Source organism: Macrosteles quadrilineatus, unplaced genomic scaffold (genome assembly GCF_028750875.1).
Source record: "Macrosteles quadrilineatus isolate MER2022 unplaced genomic scaffold, UCM_ALF_1.0 Scaffold_4__1_contigs__length_99947679, whole genome shotgun sequence".
NCBI lineage: Eukaryota > Metazoa > Arthropoda > Insecta > Hemiptera > Cicadellidae > Macrosteles > Macrosteles quadrilineatus.
The window spans coordinates 4,942,555-4,963,193 of NW_026542597.1; the positions used below are offsets into that span (position 1 = coordinate 4,942,555).

Here is a 20,639-nt window from a genome sequence, read left to right on the forward strand (position 1 = left end):
GATAATTTGGCCAGTAAATCTTCAACTTGCATGGAGTTTGCTTAATTGGTAACTAAAGCAAAGGATATATCATTGTGTGCTTGAACGTTGCGATAATTTCGTATTTGTGATTCATCCCAGTGGCTTTGAGCATTGTAATGCATACGTTTTTATTCCTTAATTATAATAGTTAATATTTGTAGTAAACTGCCAATATTTTTTTTCTTTTTTTTTATCGTATCGATTAAAAGTAACGAATAAAATATTTATGTTAGTGATTCTTTGACAATAAGTTTAACAATTGATGTCTTTCAGGATATCGTGTGTCTCTTTTCTTAGTGGGAAAAAGGGCACTTCTTTTTCGCACTAGTATGGTCAGACTGTAGTGTAAGACTCATTCCTCAAACCACTTTTACTCTGTTGGACTCAGAATCTTTTGTTAAATCTATTTAGGTCAGTTCAACATGTAACCTTAGCACATGAGATTCACTCCATAACAAGGCAAGACGCCTTTGCACGCAGAATACCCTGGACTCACTGTGGCAAACAGCTCCAATGTACTCACCCTCCGTTAACATCGGAATTACTGTGTCCACCGACACCGTGGAATGGAGCCTCCAGTCGGAGACTCATTTAAAATATTTCTCATGAAAATATACATATATACTTTCCTTAAAAGTATTTACTTACCGTATCAAAAAAATTACCAAAATATAAAAAAACTGTTCCTGAATACTTGAAATTAATAGGTACCAATTTTTTTTAGTATTCTGTATTGAGTATTTGTATTTTTAAGACAATACTTCTTTTAGTTTTTCTTATGAGTTGAAAAATAATTATTATGTTTTGTTTAAATTTTTTACATATATTTATGGAAATTAAACAGCTATTAGGAATCACAAAAATAAAAAAAAATCATGTGCATGTTTATTTTTTCAATAAATAATTTTTAAGGGAATAACAAATAATCAAAACGTTTTAAAAGTTCTTGGTTTATCATATTCTTCTATTTGCCCGTGGGAACAAAGAAGTGACAAGTTAGCCCCCCGCAGTTAGGATTAAAGCCTCGAGTGAAAATCGTCGAAATGCTCCTGTTTCCTGGAGTAATGAGCGTACCGTTGAGGAAAATCAACGTCATATTGGGCAAAAACAAAGGAGGGTAAGCAGTCGTCTCCAAAGGGGAAATCAAAGGCACCCCGGGGGGAGGGAAGGAAGTAGCTACTCCAGGGTTGAGTATGGTGTTGTTGGCGTATATGATCCTTCCAGAAGGCATCTGTCCTGCGGGTGGAACAACTCCTGCGGCGTACTGGGTCAACACAACTGTGGCGTTAGGGAATCTAATGGATCCTCCGGGAAGAATCATAGAACCGTTCGGGAGCAGGGCCAAAGGTCCTCCAGGAATCGTGTTTGGGCCAGGAACGACTCCTCCTGGAATGTTGATGTTGATGGTGAAGCAACAGTAGCCTCCATAGGGACCGATTGACCCGTAGGGTAGTGGGGGGTACCAGCTGGGATAGAAGGAAGGGAACCAGTTCGGCCTGACTCGGTATGAATACTGAGGACTGCCGCCGAGACAGCATAGGAGGACCAGCCATGACGTCACTAGTGTAACCTGCAACAGAATACTGTCAAAGGAGTTGCTCATATTCCAAATTGTACGATTGGAAACCTGACTAATACATGGCTAAAGAGTGAATAATATCAAATTCAAACTTATGTCACAGAAAACATACTACTATAACCCAGAACCCGCATGGTAATAAGCATTAATTGTTTTGAGAGAGCTTTGCCTGTCAATTTGTAGGCAGCGCCACCAGCGTTGCTATGCTGAGTGCATGGCAACGCTGGTGGCGCTACCTACGAGTTGACAGGCAAAGCTCTCTCAAAACACTTAATGCTTTTTACCATGCGGTTGGCATTCTGGGTTATAGTAGTATGTTTTCTGTGCTTATGTTCAGCTAAGGAACTTAAATAAGGAATCTAAGGTTAAAGTTTTTTGATACCATCCAACAATAAACCCTTCTTGGTGTATATTTCTTACGTTAGGGTATGATAAATGTTTGCAGCCTTAGTGGAAGCGGAAAAAATGTGGTAAAAAACTAAAATTATGACATCAATTATGTACAATTATTATTACAATTATTAATTAATAAGGAACAATTATTTACTATTGGTTGATTATTTGGTACAATATATACAACCACGACTTGAGCACGACTATTTGTAACGTTATAATTAATTAAAGTGAAATTGAGAACAAATTAATTCATAGATCCATGTCAATTATAAACAATAGTAGACACGTTTTACTATGGTTAAATGATGCGCTTTCCTTAAATTTGTTAAAGGAAAGGTTAGTAATTGTTGTAAAGAAGCTTATCGTCTAATGTGTTGGAGTGTGTATTTCACGTTGAAGAGCAGTTAGCATTATGTAAGTGTCGGATATCAGAATAAGTGATACAACGGTAAAAGCACTCAATCCGATGTAGTCAACCTACATTTCATTCTTGCAAAATGTTCTAAAAGCATGATAAAGATCTCACGAAATAGCTTGTTTGGTAGTTTGAAACTCATCCAGTACTGTAGATAATTTACTTTTAGCCATTAGGATTTTACAGTTAAAAACGCGTTTGTGTAAAGATAAACATTTTACTGTTCTATCATATCTTAATCTCTTTGGGGTTAAACTCTTTCCTAACATTATAATCATAGTTTATTGAGAAAGAAAAATCATGTTTTAAATTGTATACACCATTCATCACTGAAAATGCTAATACCGTTAAGACGCAAATAAAAACAAATCATTACAGTGATTTATTTACCAAAATAATTATTGTTGTTAAAAAACAGTTTAGATAACGTTATGATTTGAACTACACACGTATGCAGCACATAGAAGTAGCAATAGCCATAATACTAGTTATTGGCAATGCCAAATAGTTGCCAATAATTGGAATTGTACGTACTTAGTATTCAGTCATTGGCACACCCAAAAATCCAATATTTTGAGATAGGACCAAAAACCTCTTAGGTTATGTTTATAACGATCCTTTACAAACTATGATTTAACATTATATTTCGTAAAATTATCAAAATAATAATCGTGAATAAATAAAACTAAATGTGTCTTCTTGCTGTTTTCAATAAACAATTGGCATGATTTTGTGTTGTAAGACACGATTGATTGATTAATTTTTCCAGCCTAACCCACGCTGTGAAACAACTGACCATGTGAAACTCCAAGGTCATCTATTGAGGAACATGAGGCACTGCCTTTAGAATAGTGTTTGAAGCCTAACTGTACTATAAAAAATATTACAACACGGGGCAAATAATAGCTAGTAAGTGCCAATAATACCTGCCTTATCTTAGTAAATAAAAGCACTAGTACGTTACCGAAGTGGAGCATGTAAGTCATTTCACGTTACCAGTACTATAATAATTGTAAATAGAACAATTATTCGAGAATGCTTTGTAAAGCACATTTGGGTTGTGTTAAGCTATTGTATTTATTTAAGTATATAAATGCAAAACGGCCAAACAGTTTAGTTAAAGCCCAAAATGCAATTAGGGCCCAGTCTTGATGTTTAAAACGGACGAACTTTCTTTATTTAATTTTGTAAGTTCACATTAATAATCTTTTTTAACTTATATCTTTATAACTGTTCTCATTCTCGTAAAATTCAAACTAATGGCTGCTTTTGGCCCATTTAAAAATCCATAATGTACCAAAAATATATAGCTACCAATATTTGTATAAGTAGGTTCTAACATACATTGGTAGCTAGAAATTTCAGAGTATTTGTTGTAAATAGTCCATTTAATGTTTCTATTTCTGAATAAAATTAAGTGATTTAAGTTTGCATACAAAAAATAATAAAAATAAATAAATGTTAAATTTATTTTCATTGCTGCTAAAACTAGTTATTAATATTTATACAACCAACATTGAGAACTGAAATAAAAGTTTATATTTTCCGGAATTTTATCATGTTGTCAAAGCTATTTACAACGACCGTATTAATAAACGTGGCATGGTAAATTTCGATTCAAGCTTAGACCATCTAACTAATCTAAGAGTAACAGTTTTACCAACGTAAAAAAATATGAAACTTACATTAATCAACGACATGTTCTGCCCACCTTAGTTTTCTGCTGTCCCTTCCTCAACTGCCCGAAAAAAAACTAGGAAGGACGAGGTCCTTCAAAAGTCGCCATCAGCCCCCATAAACTTGTCATCACTGTGTCATTGTTATGGACAGCCCATTTGTCAACACAGTCGAGAGCGATGGAGAATGGCTGTGTTGTGTTACAGGATGTGTATTGTTAGACACATCCTAGCTGCGTCATGAAAGCATATAATTGTATTACTAAAAGCAAAATTGTTTAATAACATTTGTATTTTGTTTCTTATATTTTTTTAAAATAAGTTTAGGCTGGGAAAAAAGGTAATTGCTTGTTTTTGTGCACAAACCGAAAACGTAAAAATCTTATTATAGTAAAACAAGTACAATTATTTATCCATGTTCTTATGATTCGGATAGTAAATATTTTAAGCACTATTTCAGCTATGCTTGTTGATACAAATCCGTATTAACTTATTTTTAAGTAAATAGTTGGTAGGGAAAAAATTGAATTAGGCTTAAACAAATCTATTTAAATAGTTTTAGTAGGTTTGACAATCTTTAATGGAGATGTAAAGTAAATAGTAGGATGCACGTATTTTACAGAAGGGACACTATTTTTTATCTTACCATAAAGAGTGTGGCTATTTTTTGCTAATATTTCAACTTATTTTTCCTTTTACAAATATTAAACGTATATTCGTCTAAGTTTAGACAGTTAAGATGCATACTTAAGGATTTATTACTATACAGGGTGGTAAAAAAGTCCCAGGACAGTTAAATATTTTAAAATATAATGCAGATAGAGCTACAATACTTGATACAAAGTTACAAGGCATAAAACTCTATTTTAACACATATTCAGTGATCCAATAACTCTTCAGGGGGACGGCCCACAAGGAGTCGGAAGAAAATCTTAAATGGAAGCATGGGTCAATATGCACAACAAATTAAAGGTCTTCACTAGTAGATTACGATGCCGTAAATTCAAGCTCAAAAGAATGCCTGAGTAAAAAATGGCAGTCGTTCAAAGATTCAAAATGGCGGATTCAAGAAATCTTTGAATATCTGCCATTTTGCGCAGGATCAACCTTTTGAAGTGCAGTTATTCTACTAAAAAAGACCATTAATTTGATGTGACCTATGTTTCCATTTAAGATTTTCTTCCGACTCCTTGTGGGCCGTCCCCCTGAAGAGTAATTGGATAACTGAATATGTGTTAAAATAGAGTTTTATGCCCTGTAACTTTGTACCAAGTATTGTAGCTCTATCTGCATTATTTTTTAAAATATAGAACTGTCCTGGGACTTTTTTACCACCCTGTATATACTTCTCAGGGGTTTAAAATGGAACAATAACACTTACAATAAATTTTCACTACACTTAAAGATTTTTTTTTAAATTACATTTTAATCGAACGACTGACCTGGATTGATTTTTCCAGTATGAATTCATTCCATTTACCCTTTAATGGAGCTGATTGGCCCAAAGCAAAAACAGCGCTGTATTCAGCCCAGCTCTTTGTGATGCATCAAGTGCTTTACACCTATTGAATGCTGGGTTTTTTCATTGGTACTTTTAATATGCCAACGCCGACTGACACCGTATTGATTAATACAATCACCAACACGTTAGTCACTCTTGCACTAGTTTATAGAACTAGTAATTGATCCTTGGTGTGTATTAATTTCATGAAACTTAGTACAAATTCAATAAATTTTTTAAACAAATTATGTGTAGATGGTAGACTAGTTTTATAGAGAGTTTTATAGTTACTGTAAAACAATTTATTATGATTTATATATATATATATATATATATATATATAAATATAATAAAATAATTCATTAAGTATATAATGCATTTATGTTACTTTAACATCTGTAACGTAATATATATCTGTTATGTATATGTTATAGTTTATCTGTTACAATAACATTTTATAGTAACAGATCTAACATGGAATATCCAAATTTTACCAAGATCATTATAACAAATTCAAATACCATAAATCAATTTGTTACATACCCAGCATGATTAGTCATTAGTTGGCAAATTTGGATTTTTATTGTTATTTCTTGGTAATGTTTCAATGTTATGGGTTTCCCGTTAGAATAAATAAATAAATAAATACATTAGTGAGCATAAAAATTAAAAACACCAATAAATAAGTATTTAACTTATGAGTGATTATTAGTATATTTTAAACTTGAAAAGTAAATTATAAATGACCAGTTGATTAAACTTATTTAAAAGATTACTTTAATCAAGATTGTTTTAAAAACGTCATCACAATTTAAGTAAATGATTTAGATTAAATTAGAAAAATGTCAACGCAAAACATATCAGTGGGCTTCGTAGCTTGCTATTTGTTGCATTTACTTAATTTTGCTGCACGATTTTTTAGCCACACTCTTTTTTTTTGCCACTAACCAGTATTCCAACCAAACAACACAAAAAGCGTGCTTTTATTATGCATGTAATCTGTATACGCTTGAAAATAGATTGGCAACACTTAAAGATACTACGACTATGATCAGCTAATGCAGTTGTTTCTCATTTCGTTCAACGGTTGGATTTAACCTAACCTAATTATTCTGAAAAAGCAAGGTTCCTTGCAATATCAATATCAATGTCAATATCAATTATTTAAGATGGGGACGCCACTATGTGCGTATTTTAACCCAAATATGAGTGAAGGGTGAGTGTAGGATGAGTGGCGCGATCTTGTAGTCTTGTTAGTGACTAAGGCCGACATGTTCCTTAGACACAGCTGTTAATTAATAGCCCATACAGCTAATGGCAACTAAGGGACCTACAAATTATAGTGGAATCCGAACCACATTTTTCCTTGTAATTTACGAATTGGTCTAATTATCAAGATAGTACTGCGGATAGTCGTAGTACTCACTAGTGCGGACGTTAATCCACACCAGTGAGCATCGCATCCACAGTGCATCCCTATAAATATCCACAATTGCACTGATTATAGTACAGAAAGTTGCTAATTACTGCATTTACTTACTTTTGCAGCACAATTTGTTTACCGCACACCAGTATTCCAATCAAACGACCCGAAACAGCGTGCTTTTATTATGCACGTAATCTGTGCACGCTTAGATATACGTTGGCAACACTTAAACATCCACTTAAAACTGATCAAGATCACTTCAAGATCACATCAAGATCACTTAAAGTCCAGGCAATGAAGAGGTATGTTTGCTAGAGCAGCAATTTATTACATCAAGTTCATGTGAAATCCTAAACATTTGCCCTCGTAGAACACTTGACGAGATGCTTCACTTAGAGACTTAGCGTTTGTTAGAGGGTTTCCAACTCCATTAACTTGTATACATCGACAACATCGACCTTGTTGATAAACTTACTAACTAGTGTTTATCCATTGTCTTCATGTTGAAGTAACTTTAAAGTGTATATTGTAAAGCAAAATAATGTACGAACAAAATATCCCTGGTTTGATGTAAATTTCTTGGTATTGTTATAATTTTAACAATAACATTACTACGTCATTACTAAAATAACTTAAAAAAGTGTTTACATTTGCGTATAGGATCAGAAAAATATGTAATATCGTTCAGTAGTCAGCTACTATGAGGGCTTACCACAACAATACATTATCATTAACTTTACAAACATGCTCAAATTATCAATAATATATTTTTTTTCAAAATTATGTGTTTTGTAGTTACCCTTGGTTATAGATAAACAAAAGTCAAAAACAAAGAAACTTCGCTGATCTCCTAACCTGGATCAAGAAAACGTTTCAGTTTTCTGAATTTCAGCTCACGTTCCAACATGAAAGCCTAGAATAAGAAGATTCTGTCTTTTCCACAGTTTGTTCTCTAGTAATCAGAAACAAGGACATAAAATTACTACGAATCGGGCGCAATAGTTGTGCTGCAAGCAGAGTTTAGTGTATCAAACTTCATGCACATAATTTTAATTTACGTAGTACTGATAGCGGAAAATGTTTTTTTTTTAGAGTGCGGGCTATTGTTTGATAATGAATTTAATTTTGCTGGTAGGCTTATTACATTGTTCTCATATTATGTATTTTTCGTCCATTCCCATATTATATACATAAATAAATTGTTTATATGTTTCATATTATTTATTGCACCAGGGCTGCATACCTTCAAGCTAGGTAAATTCATTGATGGATATGTAGGAATTGGATTTGTTTCTTGTAATAAAAAACTTGTCAATGACCTTATATCGCACGTGGTGGGGGATTCAACAATTTTAAATAGTTTAAAAACACATTTTCTTAACAAATGATGCCAGTAACCGGCGAGAAACTATTAAAAAAAAGTGCCCTCGTTCATAAAATTATTTGCACATTTATAGACAGAACATGAATATAAACAGTTTCCCTTTACGATTAAAATGTAACACTAGAAAAAGAGTTATTAATTTTTAAAATAGATTATGTAGTCTCCTATAGCAAAATATCACATCATATATGAGAGCAGGGGTGAGAGACGAACAACATTTCTGCACATTTGACCTTTATTACTTCAATAAGGACAAGTATAAATAGTTTTTTTTGTGACATTAAATACGAATACCTATCTGACTCCTTAACTACAGCTTTTTTGAGGTAAAGTGATGGCACGAAACGCCATTGCAATCAGGTACAAACCCGTTTTGAAATACAGTCATGATGACGGTGCTATTGCCAGTAACAATGGTTCCGTTCCGATAAACCACAGAACCCTTTGGCAACACTGTGGATGTGGTCACATTTGTTATTGGTACCAATGTGTATCTCCTGGTAGCGCAGTCCGGAGATCTTGATTTGTTACCATACATGGCACCTACAGACAAGGGTTGAGAAGTTCGAGGTGGATATTTAGGGAATGTGGTTAGTAGTAAGGTCTCATTGGGAAAGACGATGGTTCCATTGGGTAGAAGTAGGGAGTTTTCTGGTAGTGCTACTGGAGGACGTGATCGGAAAGACAGCATCTTATCTTCACGGTTATGAGCGGGAGATTCTTCTTCTTCGAAAAGAAAGTCGTTTTGAGGAGGGGCTGGAGGCTCAGAGGACCAGTCTATAGGACTGACGCCATTGTTACGATGATGGCAAGCAGGTCGCAAGATCATTAGAACCACCTAAAATTATTTTAGTTTAAAAATAAGTAGGCACATGCACACGTTTGTCATATTATTTAAGCTTAGAACGTGAATATATTTGTTTTGATAAAAATATGTTTCATTAAATTATAGTAAAAGTGGACAATTTCAAAGACTTTTGACCTTGTCGTAACCTTTAAACATTTCGTTAGTAGGGATATATGAGATGTTTTCTATGTCAGCCTTATCCAATCATAGGTAAGCTTAAGTCTCAAATATTTTACGCCATTACATTATAATTTATGTAATTGTTGAACAACATTTTAGATCAATTTTCTTTATAATATTTCAGTTTTTTAGGTTTGAAAACAGACTTCATAATTTGTGTCCCTTGTGTCTATTGAATTTTCCTGCAAAAATCACAAATTCAGTAAACTACAGTAGTGAATAATGCAATAATGCAACCCTTAATGATATGAAACGAAATAAAGACTTCATCTAGGTCCTTAAACCGTCCTGTTTGAGAACCAATATAATATGACGTTTTGTATAAGCGCAACCAGATTAAGATTGGAAATCTCTGACTTAAACGCTTAACCAAGCCAAAACTGGAAATTTTGACTCGCCTTTTTTCATGGAAAGCTAGACAATACGTATCGGTAAGCCATACTTATTTAACTCCATCAAGCTAGTGCATATCCTTACCGTTAGGCTCGTCAACATTGTTCCACAAACAACACACAGGCTACAACTGAAGTCAAATATTTACCAGTAGCTTTCTCCTGATTGACAGTGTCCAATAACAGTGATTACCCGAGTACACAGTTTGACACATGCTGTTTACTGTCTGTCAACGATTTACACCAAATTCGACGTTTCAACACTAGTTTTAACTTGATTCAAACATGTTTTTACATTTGGAGGCATATTGATTACAAATTTTTTTGGGTTCGAGATACTATGATTCTCGTATTTTACTCGAAAAGTACAATGTTTTAACGTATTAAGTTTCGTTTTGGGAAATCAGAGAAATAACCAAGTCATTAAATAAGTATGATAAGTTGATAATGTATATATTTAACACTGAGAAGGTACAATGTTTTGTTTGAGTCATTTTAGGATATTTGGCATACAAAGTTTTTTTAAACAATATGTGGCTTTTTGATGACCAGTTTTCGTTCTACCGGACTGAGGCTGTTTTAGGAGTACTATATGTCCTTTTCAACAACATACCAGATCTAAATTTATTAACGAGTACATATTTATTACTCTTATGAGGTTGAGTAAGTTTTTATAAGAACATTGCTTATGACAGTAGGCCTACTGAATAGTTTTATGAAATTCAATTAGTTTTAGTCCTGCTACATTATGACATAATTATAATTGTTAACTAAATAATAATCCTCTCCTACTCTCTTTACCTATATCATTAGTACTAAAACATAGTTAAACATTGTTCGTAAAGTTTTTATGATAAAACCTGAGTCAAACACTTTGAAACAGATGCCATCATAAGCCAAGTTAACAATTCAAATCTCATGTTCAATTTAGATGCAAATATTCCTCTCCAAAATATCGGATTTCACGTTGAGTTAGAATACAATATTATTATGCTATTATATTATTTGCCGCTCGTACTGAACTTATAACTTAGAATCCCTTCTCTAAACCTACACAACTTACAAAAATTATGTATAACTTTTTATCCCAAGATCCTTTTACTATATTTTATATTTTGGGCAATAAAAATGAATTTAAGCTAACACTTTGGTGAATCAGTGGAAATAATTCTTTAACCTTTTGGATATTCGAAGAATAATTTTTATTACAATTAATTAAGTTTTCATCTTTATGCATTTTCCGCTGGGAGTCAATGACAGAACAGTAAATGGAAAAACATAATGACAAATGGCAACAAATTTACAGCTGTGCAAATTTTAAAAGTTAGTCCGTCATTTTTGCAAATCACAAAAATATAAATCTGCGTGTTCGAGTTCACACTATAAGGTTTCTCAAGATTCTAACCATTATCAAGTGTCGCTCTAAAGTGTCTTCCGAAGAACTGTTATGGAAGCAGTAAATTCAGAGTATTCTCAGTATTCAGAGCCTAAACTGTCATTGAAATCTGTGAACAGACAAAATACCACAGTTGCGCTTTAATAGTCTACGGCCAGTCACCACATTAGTGCAGAACTGCTCAAACTTACTACCAAGAGACTACATAAGACTACTGTAACCCCACAAACACGTTGATAACTACTATACTATATCTTAATGATTATACATAATTATGATGATCATATTCAGATGAGTGCGTCTGTTGTTGCCTCAATAACCAAATGTTTAGAAGTAATACGGAGACATAGGTTTCTTAATTTTAGATGGTTTAAATCCTCATCAGCTCAAAATTCAAATAAAATCCAATGAGTGCGAACTATTTCTCTAAAAACACAAAAGTTATTTCTTATCTTAAAAAAATATATTAAAAGAAGCAAGAATAATATTTTAGGATAATACTAAGACTCGATGTTTTTAAATATAAACATCTTAAAATTACTATTGTGGACATATAGGAGTTCATAAATACGTTTCCATAAGATATACCAGTTTATAGTAATATCTTATTTTTACAAATTTTAAAAGGCTTAAATTTGTTACATTAATACTTTATAACTTTCTTACGTTTATGATATTACCCAAACACTATTTACCAAACAGTCCTTCACTTTTTTTATCCTATTGGCTCTAAGTTAAAATAGTAACCCGATAAATCATCGATGTGTATAAAGATTATTTTTTTGATATAAAATTTATGTCACAGTTAAAGACTGCAAATATCCTACCTATACCTTTTCGAAAGCTTCCCTAGTGGGCAATAAAAAGAATCGAACTGGGAATTGTGTGGAAGAGTTTGAGACAAATTGTTCACTCTCCGAGCCACCTGAGATACACTTTATGTGCCTTTGCCACTAAAGTAGGATATTTTTTCAACAAAAACTTTATATAGTAGTAGTTTATTAAGTTTTTTGCATTAAATAAGATCCCCTGTTAATCACATGATGATCAAATTGTAATTACTATTTGATTAATCTTATTTATTCAACTTTGTTGTTTTTAATTGTTTTTCTGTAAGGATAGAGTTTAAACTCTCATATTTTTTCTATGTAATTTGTAACTTTTGCCATATGAGTTTATTAGTTGATAGACAACAAACGTTAATGGTAATTGGAGTCTGAAGTTAGAAATAAATTCACTCGTATTTTACCAATTACTTTCGTATTTTAATGATTATTTTAGGTAAAAATTGTGTTATCATTTAATAAATAACAATGCAATTATTTTAAATAGTTTATCATTATAATACTAATTATTATAATAATATAAAATTAATAAAGTAGACATAGACTTTATTATTTTTAATTCCTTTTTTAGAAGAATATTTTTATTTTATAGTCCTTAAGGATGCACATTGGACAATGGACATTATGCTGTGGAAAAGGATTTGTTACAAAGTTTCTCTAATGGTGGTCCACTAGTTGACAAACAGACATTGATAACAAATGTGGACAAAGTTTCCTTTGTTGACTTTAGCTGGTGTGCCGCAGAAATCTCCAGTGAAGTGTTTTCTTAGCCTCGTATCGGTTGGTTTTACAACAATCTAGAAAAGAGATCTGTCTGCTTTTGTAAATAATAAGTTTATATATTTTTTTCCGTAGGTTAGTGGTAACACATTTTAATTTTTAATGGAACTAGACCTTATCTAGCTAATGTTTTGTTTACAGAAATCTAGAAAAGAGATCTGTCTGCTTTTGTAAGTAATAAGTTTTATATATTTTTTTCCGTAGGTTAGTGGTAACACATTTTAATTTTTAATGAAACTAGACCTTATCTAGCTAATGTTTTGTTTACAACAATCTAGAAAAGAGATCTGTCTGCTTTTGTAAATAATAAGTTTTAAATATTGTTTCCATAGGTTAGTGGTAACACATTTAAATTTTTAATGAAACTAGACCTTATCTAGCTAATGTTTTGTTTACAACAATCTAGAAAAGACATCTGTCTGCTTTTGTAAATAATAAGTTTTATATATTTTTTTCCGTAGGTTAGTGGTAACACATTTTAATTTTTAATGAAACTAGACCTTATCTAGCTAATGTTTTGTTTACAACAATCTAGAAAAGACATCTGTCTGCTTTTGTAAATAATAAGTTTTATATATTTTTTTCCGTAGGTTAGTGGTAACACATTTTAATTTTTGGTGAAACTAGACCTTATCTAGCTAATGTTTTGTTTACAACAATTTAGAAAAGAGATCTTTCTGCTTTTGTAAGTAATAAGTTTTATATATTTTTTTCCGTAGGTTAGTGGTAACACATTTTAATTTTTAATGGAACTAGACCTTATCTAGCTAATGTTTTGTTTACAACAATCTAGAAAAGAGATCTGTCAGCTTTTGTAAATAATAAGTTTTATATATTTTTTTCCCGTAGGTTAGTGGGAACACATTTTAATTTTTAATGAAACTAGACCTTATCTAGCTAATGCTTTGTTTACAGAAATCTAGAAAAGAGATCTGTCTGCTTTTGTAAATAATAAGTTTTATATATTTTTTTCTGTAGGTTAGTGGTAACACATTTTAATTTTTAATGGAACTAGACCTTATCTAGCTAATGTTTTGTTTACAACAATCTAGAAAAGAGATCTGTCTGCTTTTGTAAATAATAAGTTTTATATATTTTTTTCCGTAGGTTAGTGGTAACACATTTTAATTTTTAATGGAACTAGAACTTATCTAGCTAATGTTTTGTTTACAACAATCTAGAAAAGAGATCTGTCTGCTTTTGTAGATAATAAGTTTTAAATATTGTTTCCATAGGTTAGTGGTAATACATTTTAATTTTTAATGGAACTAGACCTTATCTAGCTAATATTTTGTTTACAACAATCTAGAAAAGAGATCTGTCTGGTTTTGTAAGTAATAAGTTTTATATATTTTTTCCCGTAAGTTAGTGGTAATACATTTTAATTTTTAATGGAACTAGACCTTATCTAGCTAATGTTTTGTTTACAACAATCTAGAAAAGAGATCTTTCTGCTTTTGTAAGTAATAAGTTTTATATATTTTTTCTGTAGGTTTTGGGTAACACATTTTAATTTTTTATGGAACTAGACCTTATCTAGCTAATGTTTTGTTTACAACAATCTAGAAAAGACATCTGTCTGCTTTTGTAAATAATAAGTTTTATATATTTTTTTCCGTAGGTTAGTGGTAACACATTTTAATTTTTAATGGAACTAGACCTTATCTAGCAAATGTTTTGTTTACAACAATCTAGAAAAGAGATCTGTCTGCTTTTGTAAATAATAAGTTGTATATATTTTTTTCCGTAGGTTAGTGGTAACACATTTTAATTTTTAATGGAACTAGACCTTATCTAGCTAATGTTTTGTTTACAACAATCTAGAAAAGAGATCTGTCTGCTTTTGTAGATAATAAGTTTTAAATATTGTTTCCATAGGTTAGTGGTAATACATTTTAACTTTTAACGGAACTAGACCTTATCTAGCTAATGTTTTGTTTACAACAATCTAGAAAAGAGATCTGTCTGCTTTTGTAAGTAATAAGTTTTATATATTTTTTTCCGTAGGTTAGTGGTAATACATTTTAATTTTTAATGGAACTAGACCTTATCTAGCTAATGTTTTGTTTACAACAATCTAGAAAAGAGATCTTTCTGCTTTTGTAAGTAATAAGTTTGATATATTTTTTCTGTAGGTTTTGGGTAACACATTTTAATTTTTTATGGAACTAGACCTTATCTAGCTAATGTTTTGTTTACAGAAATCTAGAAAAGAGATCTGTCTGCTTTTGTAAATAATAAGTTTTATATATTTTTTCCGTAGGTTAGTGGTAACACATTTTAATTTTTAATGGAACTAGACCTTATCTAGCTAATGTTTTGTTTACAACAATCTAGAAAAGAGATCTGTCTGCTTTTGTAAATAAGATTTATATATTTTTTTCCGTAGGTTAGTGGTAACACATTTTAATTTTTAATGGAACTAGACCTTATCTAGCTAATGTTTTGTTTACAACAATCTAGAAAAGAGATCTGTCTGCTTTTGTAGATAATAAGTTTTAAATATTGTTTCCATAGGTTAGTGGTAATACATTTTAATTTATAATGGAACTAGACCCTATCTTGCTAATGTTTTGTTTACAACAATCTAGAAAAGAGATCTGTCTGCTTTTGTAAGTAATAAGTTTTGTATATTTTTTTCCGTAGGTTAGTGGTAATACATTTTAATTTTTAATGGAACTAGACCTTATCTAGCTAATGTTTTGTTTACAACAATCTAGAAAAGAGATCTTTCTGCTTTTGTAAGTAATAAGTTTTATATATTTTTTCTGTAGGTTTTGGGTAACACATTTTAATTTTTTATGGAACTAGACCTTATCTAGCAAATGTTTTGTTTACAACAATCTAGAAAAGAGATCTGTCTGCTTTTGTAAATAATAAGTTTTATATATTTTTTTCCGTAGGTTAGTGGTAACACATTTTAATTTTTAATGGAACTAGACCTTATCTAGCTAATGTTTTGTTTACAACAATCTAGAAAAGAGATCTGTCTGCTTTTGTAAATAAAAAGTTTTATATATTTTTTTCCGTAGGTTAGTGGTAACACATTTTAATTTTTAATGGAACTAGACCTTATCTAGCTAATGTTTTGTTTACAACAATCTAGAAAAGAGATCTGTCTGCTTTTGTAAATAATAAGTTTTATATATTTTTTTCCATAGGTTAGTGGTAACACATTTGAATTTTTAATGAAACTAGACCTTATCTAGCTAATGTTTTGTTTACAGAAATCTAGAAAAGAGATCTGTCTGCTTTTGTAAATAATAAGTTTTATATATTTTTTTCCGTAGGTTAGTGGTAACACATTTTAATGTTTAATGGAACTAGACCTTATCTAGCTAATGTTTGTTTTACAACAATCTAGAAAAGACATCTGTCTGCTTTTGTAAATAATAAGTGTTATACGTTTTTTCCGTAGGTTAGTGGTAACACATTTTAAGTTTTTCATGGAACTAGACCTTACCTAGCTAATGTTTTGTTTTTAAAATTTTCAATTACACAGTTAATAATTCAACAGTTCATGAAATATTTACAGTTAAAAACGTGCGCTAGGCAGGAGACTCAGCATGCTTAGTTAGATTTTCTCTCTGGAAAGATCAAAGGACGGAGCTCATATTAGCTGTATTATGTTCATCTCTGCCAAAGCACAGGGAGAAATTGTTCTGTAAAATTACGTTTGGTACATCCTTTACAACAATTCGTGCTTTAGTTAGATATTGAAGATGTAGAAAGTGAATCCAGTTACTTGCAGGTAATATGTTTTTTCATCACTAGCTATAAAAAATAACAGTCAATATTTATTTTTGCATACAAGACCAAAAATGTTTTCCTGTAAATAGTTCAAAATTTCAATTGGATTCATAAAATCCAAATCAACCCAACTGATTCGATAGGTTTATAAATACAAACGATAAAAAGTTTTGTATACCATACAAGTTTTCAATTAAAATAAACAGCATTTAGTTAGTGCAAAATAACCGTATTTAGGCTATATTGACTAATACGACTTCATTTTCAGAAATAAACACATTTATTTTAGCTCTACATTGTATTAACAGTATTTATAAAAAACAATACAATTCCAGGTAAAAGAGAAAACTGCATGGATTTCATTCTAAATAAAATATAAACATGATGTATACTTAATCAAATGTATAAATATTTGAACGTAGATCTGATGACCGTTGGATATGTTGACTTATCCTACTAACATCGTTAGCTATTCTACGAAACTGGGCAAATGATATACAAACACGCTGGGGGATATTCCAACATTTAAACTGTTGTTTTATAAATTAGCCCAAAGAACCACTTGGAGCTGTTTTCATAACTTCTCTCTTCAGTGTATTGTTTTAAGAGAAACTGTTTGCACGTTTTGTTTAATGTAACGAGAAATGTCAGGTGATATTTTAATTATAGTTAGAAATATGTTTAAAAGGGAAGACAATTATGAATTCTGTTTTATGTATATATTTTTTTCATAACAAAAGTAATCTGTTAACATGAAAGGTGGCAACCTTTGGGTATTAAACAAAGAAAATATTTTAAAACTAATGTGCATCATAATTTTATTTACAATTATAAATAAAGTCATGTAAGTGACATAGAACCGTTGTGCAAATTACCATCAAATCAAATTCTTTTGTTCTAAATGATCAAGTCATTTTCTTTAATTGTTCATACCATTGCATGAGTAAAAATACGCAGTAAAATTATTTCTACATTGAAAAAAAATCATCAATAATGAATGAATCAATGAAGCCCTTATTAAACTGACACTAGCGCAGTATATATTGTGGTCTAGATATGTGTGATGGCAATTATAAAATTCTAAAAATAATAATGTATTTTAGCCATGAGAACTACATCTGTTTGTAATATATCCATCCGGCTATTAAAAAGATCATCCATATTAATTTTACTAATATTTGTAAACATAATATTATATGTTAATAATACCTGTAAAACATAGTGTTAAAATCATTAACATAACCAAAATAATTATTAATGTTACCATAATTTAAGTCCTAAAAGGAAACAAATCGTTATGTCAAAAAACTCAACGATTGTTAAAAAAATCACACCTACAATTGTTGATTACAGTAATCACAACGCAATTTCCCGCATATTTCACTTGTGCTAATAACCAAACATAACAATGACCGTGACTCCAAATGTCCTTCAACCAAGGACAAACATAGAAACGAACGTATTTAACAATGTCGGTCACTCCAATGTGCAGACACAGTCATCATGGGTTCTCGTGTATGGGTGAGTTGTTGGATTTTTTCTATATTTCGGTGTTTCCTCTTTAAATTGTTGTATAGAGGGGTCGGGATGTACAGATATTTATTAGAAGTCAGGGAGCTTATATTGAGAAGTAAAAAAAATGTATAATGCAATACGTTGAATATTTAGCAGATTATAAATGAAAATCATCATTTAAAGTTCAGAAGTAAGTGTTGAAATTCGCAAATGGGCATTCAAAGGCAATAGTTTTATCAATTATCAATTATTATAAATTATTGAGATGGGAACGCCATGTTTTTTAAGGGTGCGTATTTTAATAAAATATTACTGAAGGATGGTGTGAGATAGTCTGTGTAGCCTTGTTACTGACTAAGTTCAGCTTTTTCATTAGCCAGGATGATTTATTAAAAGCACAATGATCAGGAATATATAGAAATGAATAGGTCAGTCCAGCTTCGAACTATTAAAAAGTATACATAGACCAGTAGGCTTACTTATGATGCACTAAGGTAACAAGTTATAATAGGATAGACAAATATACCGAGGTATAACAAGTTTTTCCTAGGTTAATCAATATTGTATTCCTTTAGTGAGAATTACCAAAACCTATCTTCAAAATTGTAACTAAAGTATCGCTTAAGTTAAGGGTAAGTAAAAGGGTTATATGGCAGTTTTCATAGTTATGATTACTAAAGACGAAACTAATAGTAAAACAAATATTTAAAAAGTTTCGATTGGTATGCACGGATGTAAACACGGTATAAATTCTCTATCGTTGATTTAGGATCTATTTTTGACCACGCAGTTAAGTTATTAGGCTGTTTGCACAATCAAAGTTCATCTACTGAAATACCAGATGTGCTGCCTGCTGTAAGCGTTTATGCAAAGTGCAAACAATCATTTGCTTGGTGTAGGGTTTTCTGCTGTAGGTTATTCAGCGTTGTACACACTCTCTCTTAGCAATCAAACCTCCTTCAACATGTGTGCTCTCATGTTTTTTTAAATTTTTGTAGATTCACTCTGAATATATTCTGCTTACAATTTTTACAATTTGGCTAAATCCCACAATGAGATAACTGTAATGACGTATAAATTCGTTTTGTAAACTGTTTTACAACTCCTAATATAATACGCAATTTAGGTAACAAAAGCTCAATGGTTTGTTATTAATATTCAACTTGGTGGTAAATTGGTGTTTTGAAATCATCACGTGTTCTTTAAGGTTGTATTTAAAAGTGGAAACAAGAAACTTACTTTTGAGCTGCATGTCTATATTAATTTTTGTCTTGTTCATATTTTACTTTAAACTATAATGTTGTTTTTATTTGTATAATCAGTTCAGTGAAGGTGTTTTGTGTTGATAACAATCTTGGGTTTTACTTATATGAAATATCTGCATTAAACTTTTTATATTTAAATATAATAGATTTTAATTATTTAAACACTCCTAATTGTACAGATGTATCTGGGGGTTGCCTGTATGTTGGCTATAATGGTGAGTGCCATGCCTCAACGCCCTGATGGCCCTCCTTCAGGGCCCCCACCTAGTGGTTGCCCTCAAGGACCTCCGCCTTCAGGTCCACCACCATCAGGCTCTCGTCCACCAGGACCTCCCCCAGGCTGTGCAAACTCCACCACTTCAAGTTCCACTAAATCGTCATCCTCCGGCTAGGTACAGTTCCACGCATCATTCGTCGTTTGAAAATATAAGTAGAATGATAATAAAGTGATATTTTATCAAAATCTTCCAGGTATTGAGCCATTTTCCTAATGCAACTCCACCAACTTGTTATTTTAAACAACCTACATAGCAGCCTAACTTTGACCTACCATACTAAGTCCAATTTTTAACATGAATTACACAAAATAATAATTTTATAAATAATTTTAATGATTTAAATACTAATTGTATTGTAGAATTCAAATTCATGATGTTGTTGTTTATTTATTTATTCACACAGCAAACACCATTTTTACAATACATACACAAGTTTCAATTTGCATGACACTATGCAAATTTAAAAATGAAATTAAAAGACGACAACACACTTTTGCTGCTATGTTGAATATAAGAAATACCAAACAGATTCATCTTGCTTCGCCATGGCAACTACGCTAAAATTCTGACAAGAAATGAAATCAGAAAAGGAATGAACAGAAAAATATTGATAAACATATGATCAATTATAGCTAAGTAGTTAGCATAATCACAAATCTGACAGAACAATTACGATTCCAAAAACGAAATAATAATAAAATAAGTATTACAGTGCAATAAATATTACCAAAATATATGTAAGAGGCAATACTTTAAATACAAGGATTATAAATATGGTAATGCTTGTTATAGTCATTTGGCAGTAATAACCACGAATGATCCATTGGCAGAAAAATTGTGATAATTATAGGCATCAACATCTATACTTATTGCTCTATACGGATCAATAAACAAATAGGATGATATACATATATCTATTAATACCATTATACAATTGTCTGTCCGTCCGGCTGCCACGACTAACATACTAAACCGAAAAACCACAAGTTAGGA

At 31.3% G+C, this 20,639-nt stretch overlaps 2 protein-coding genes across 2 annotated transcripts; one reads left to right on the forward strand and one right to left on the reverse strand.

The window, feature by feature from the left end:
* Window positions 1–915: 915 nt before the first annotated feature.
* On the reverse strand, window positions 916–4,195 carry LOC128993586 (uncharacterized). The gene is made up of 2 exons (XM_054417572.1): window positions 4,097–4,195; window positions 916–1,591 (listed from the first exon to the last, which is right to left on the reverse strand). The coding sequence occupies exons 1-2, from the start codon at window positions 4,109–4,111 to the stop codon at window positions 986–988; spliced, it is 621 nt and encodes a 206-aa protein (XP_054273547.1). The 5' UTR covers window positions 4,112–4,195; the 3' UTR covers window positions 916–985.
* Window positions 4,196–18,082: 13,887 nt separating this feature from the next.
* Window positions 18,083–19,945, forward strand: LOC128991324 (basic salivary proline-rich protein 2-like). The gene is made up of 2 exons (XM_054414128.1): window positions 18,083–18,109; window positions 19,548–19,945. The coding sequence occupies exons 1-2, from the start codon at window positions 18,092–18,094 to the stop codon at window positions 19,758–19,760; spliced, it is 231 nt and encodes a 76-aa protein (XP_054270103.1). The 5' UTR covers window positions 18,083–18,091; the 3' UTR covers window positions 19,761–19,945.
* Window positions 19,946–20,639: the final 694 nt, after the last annotated feature.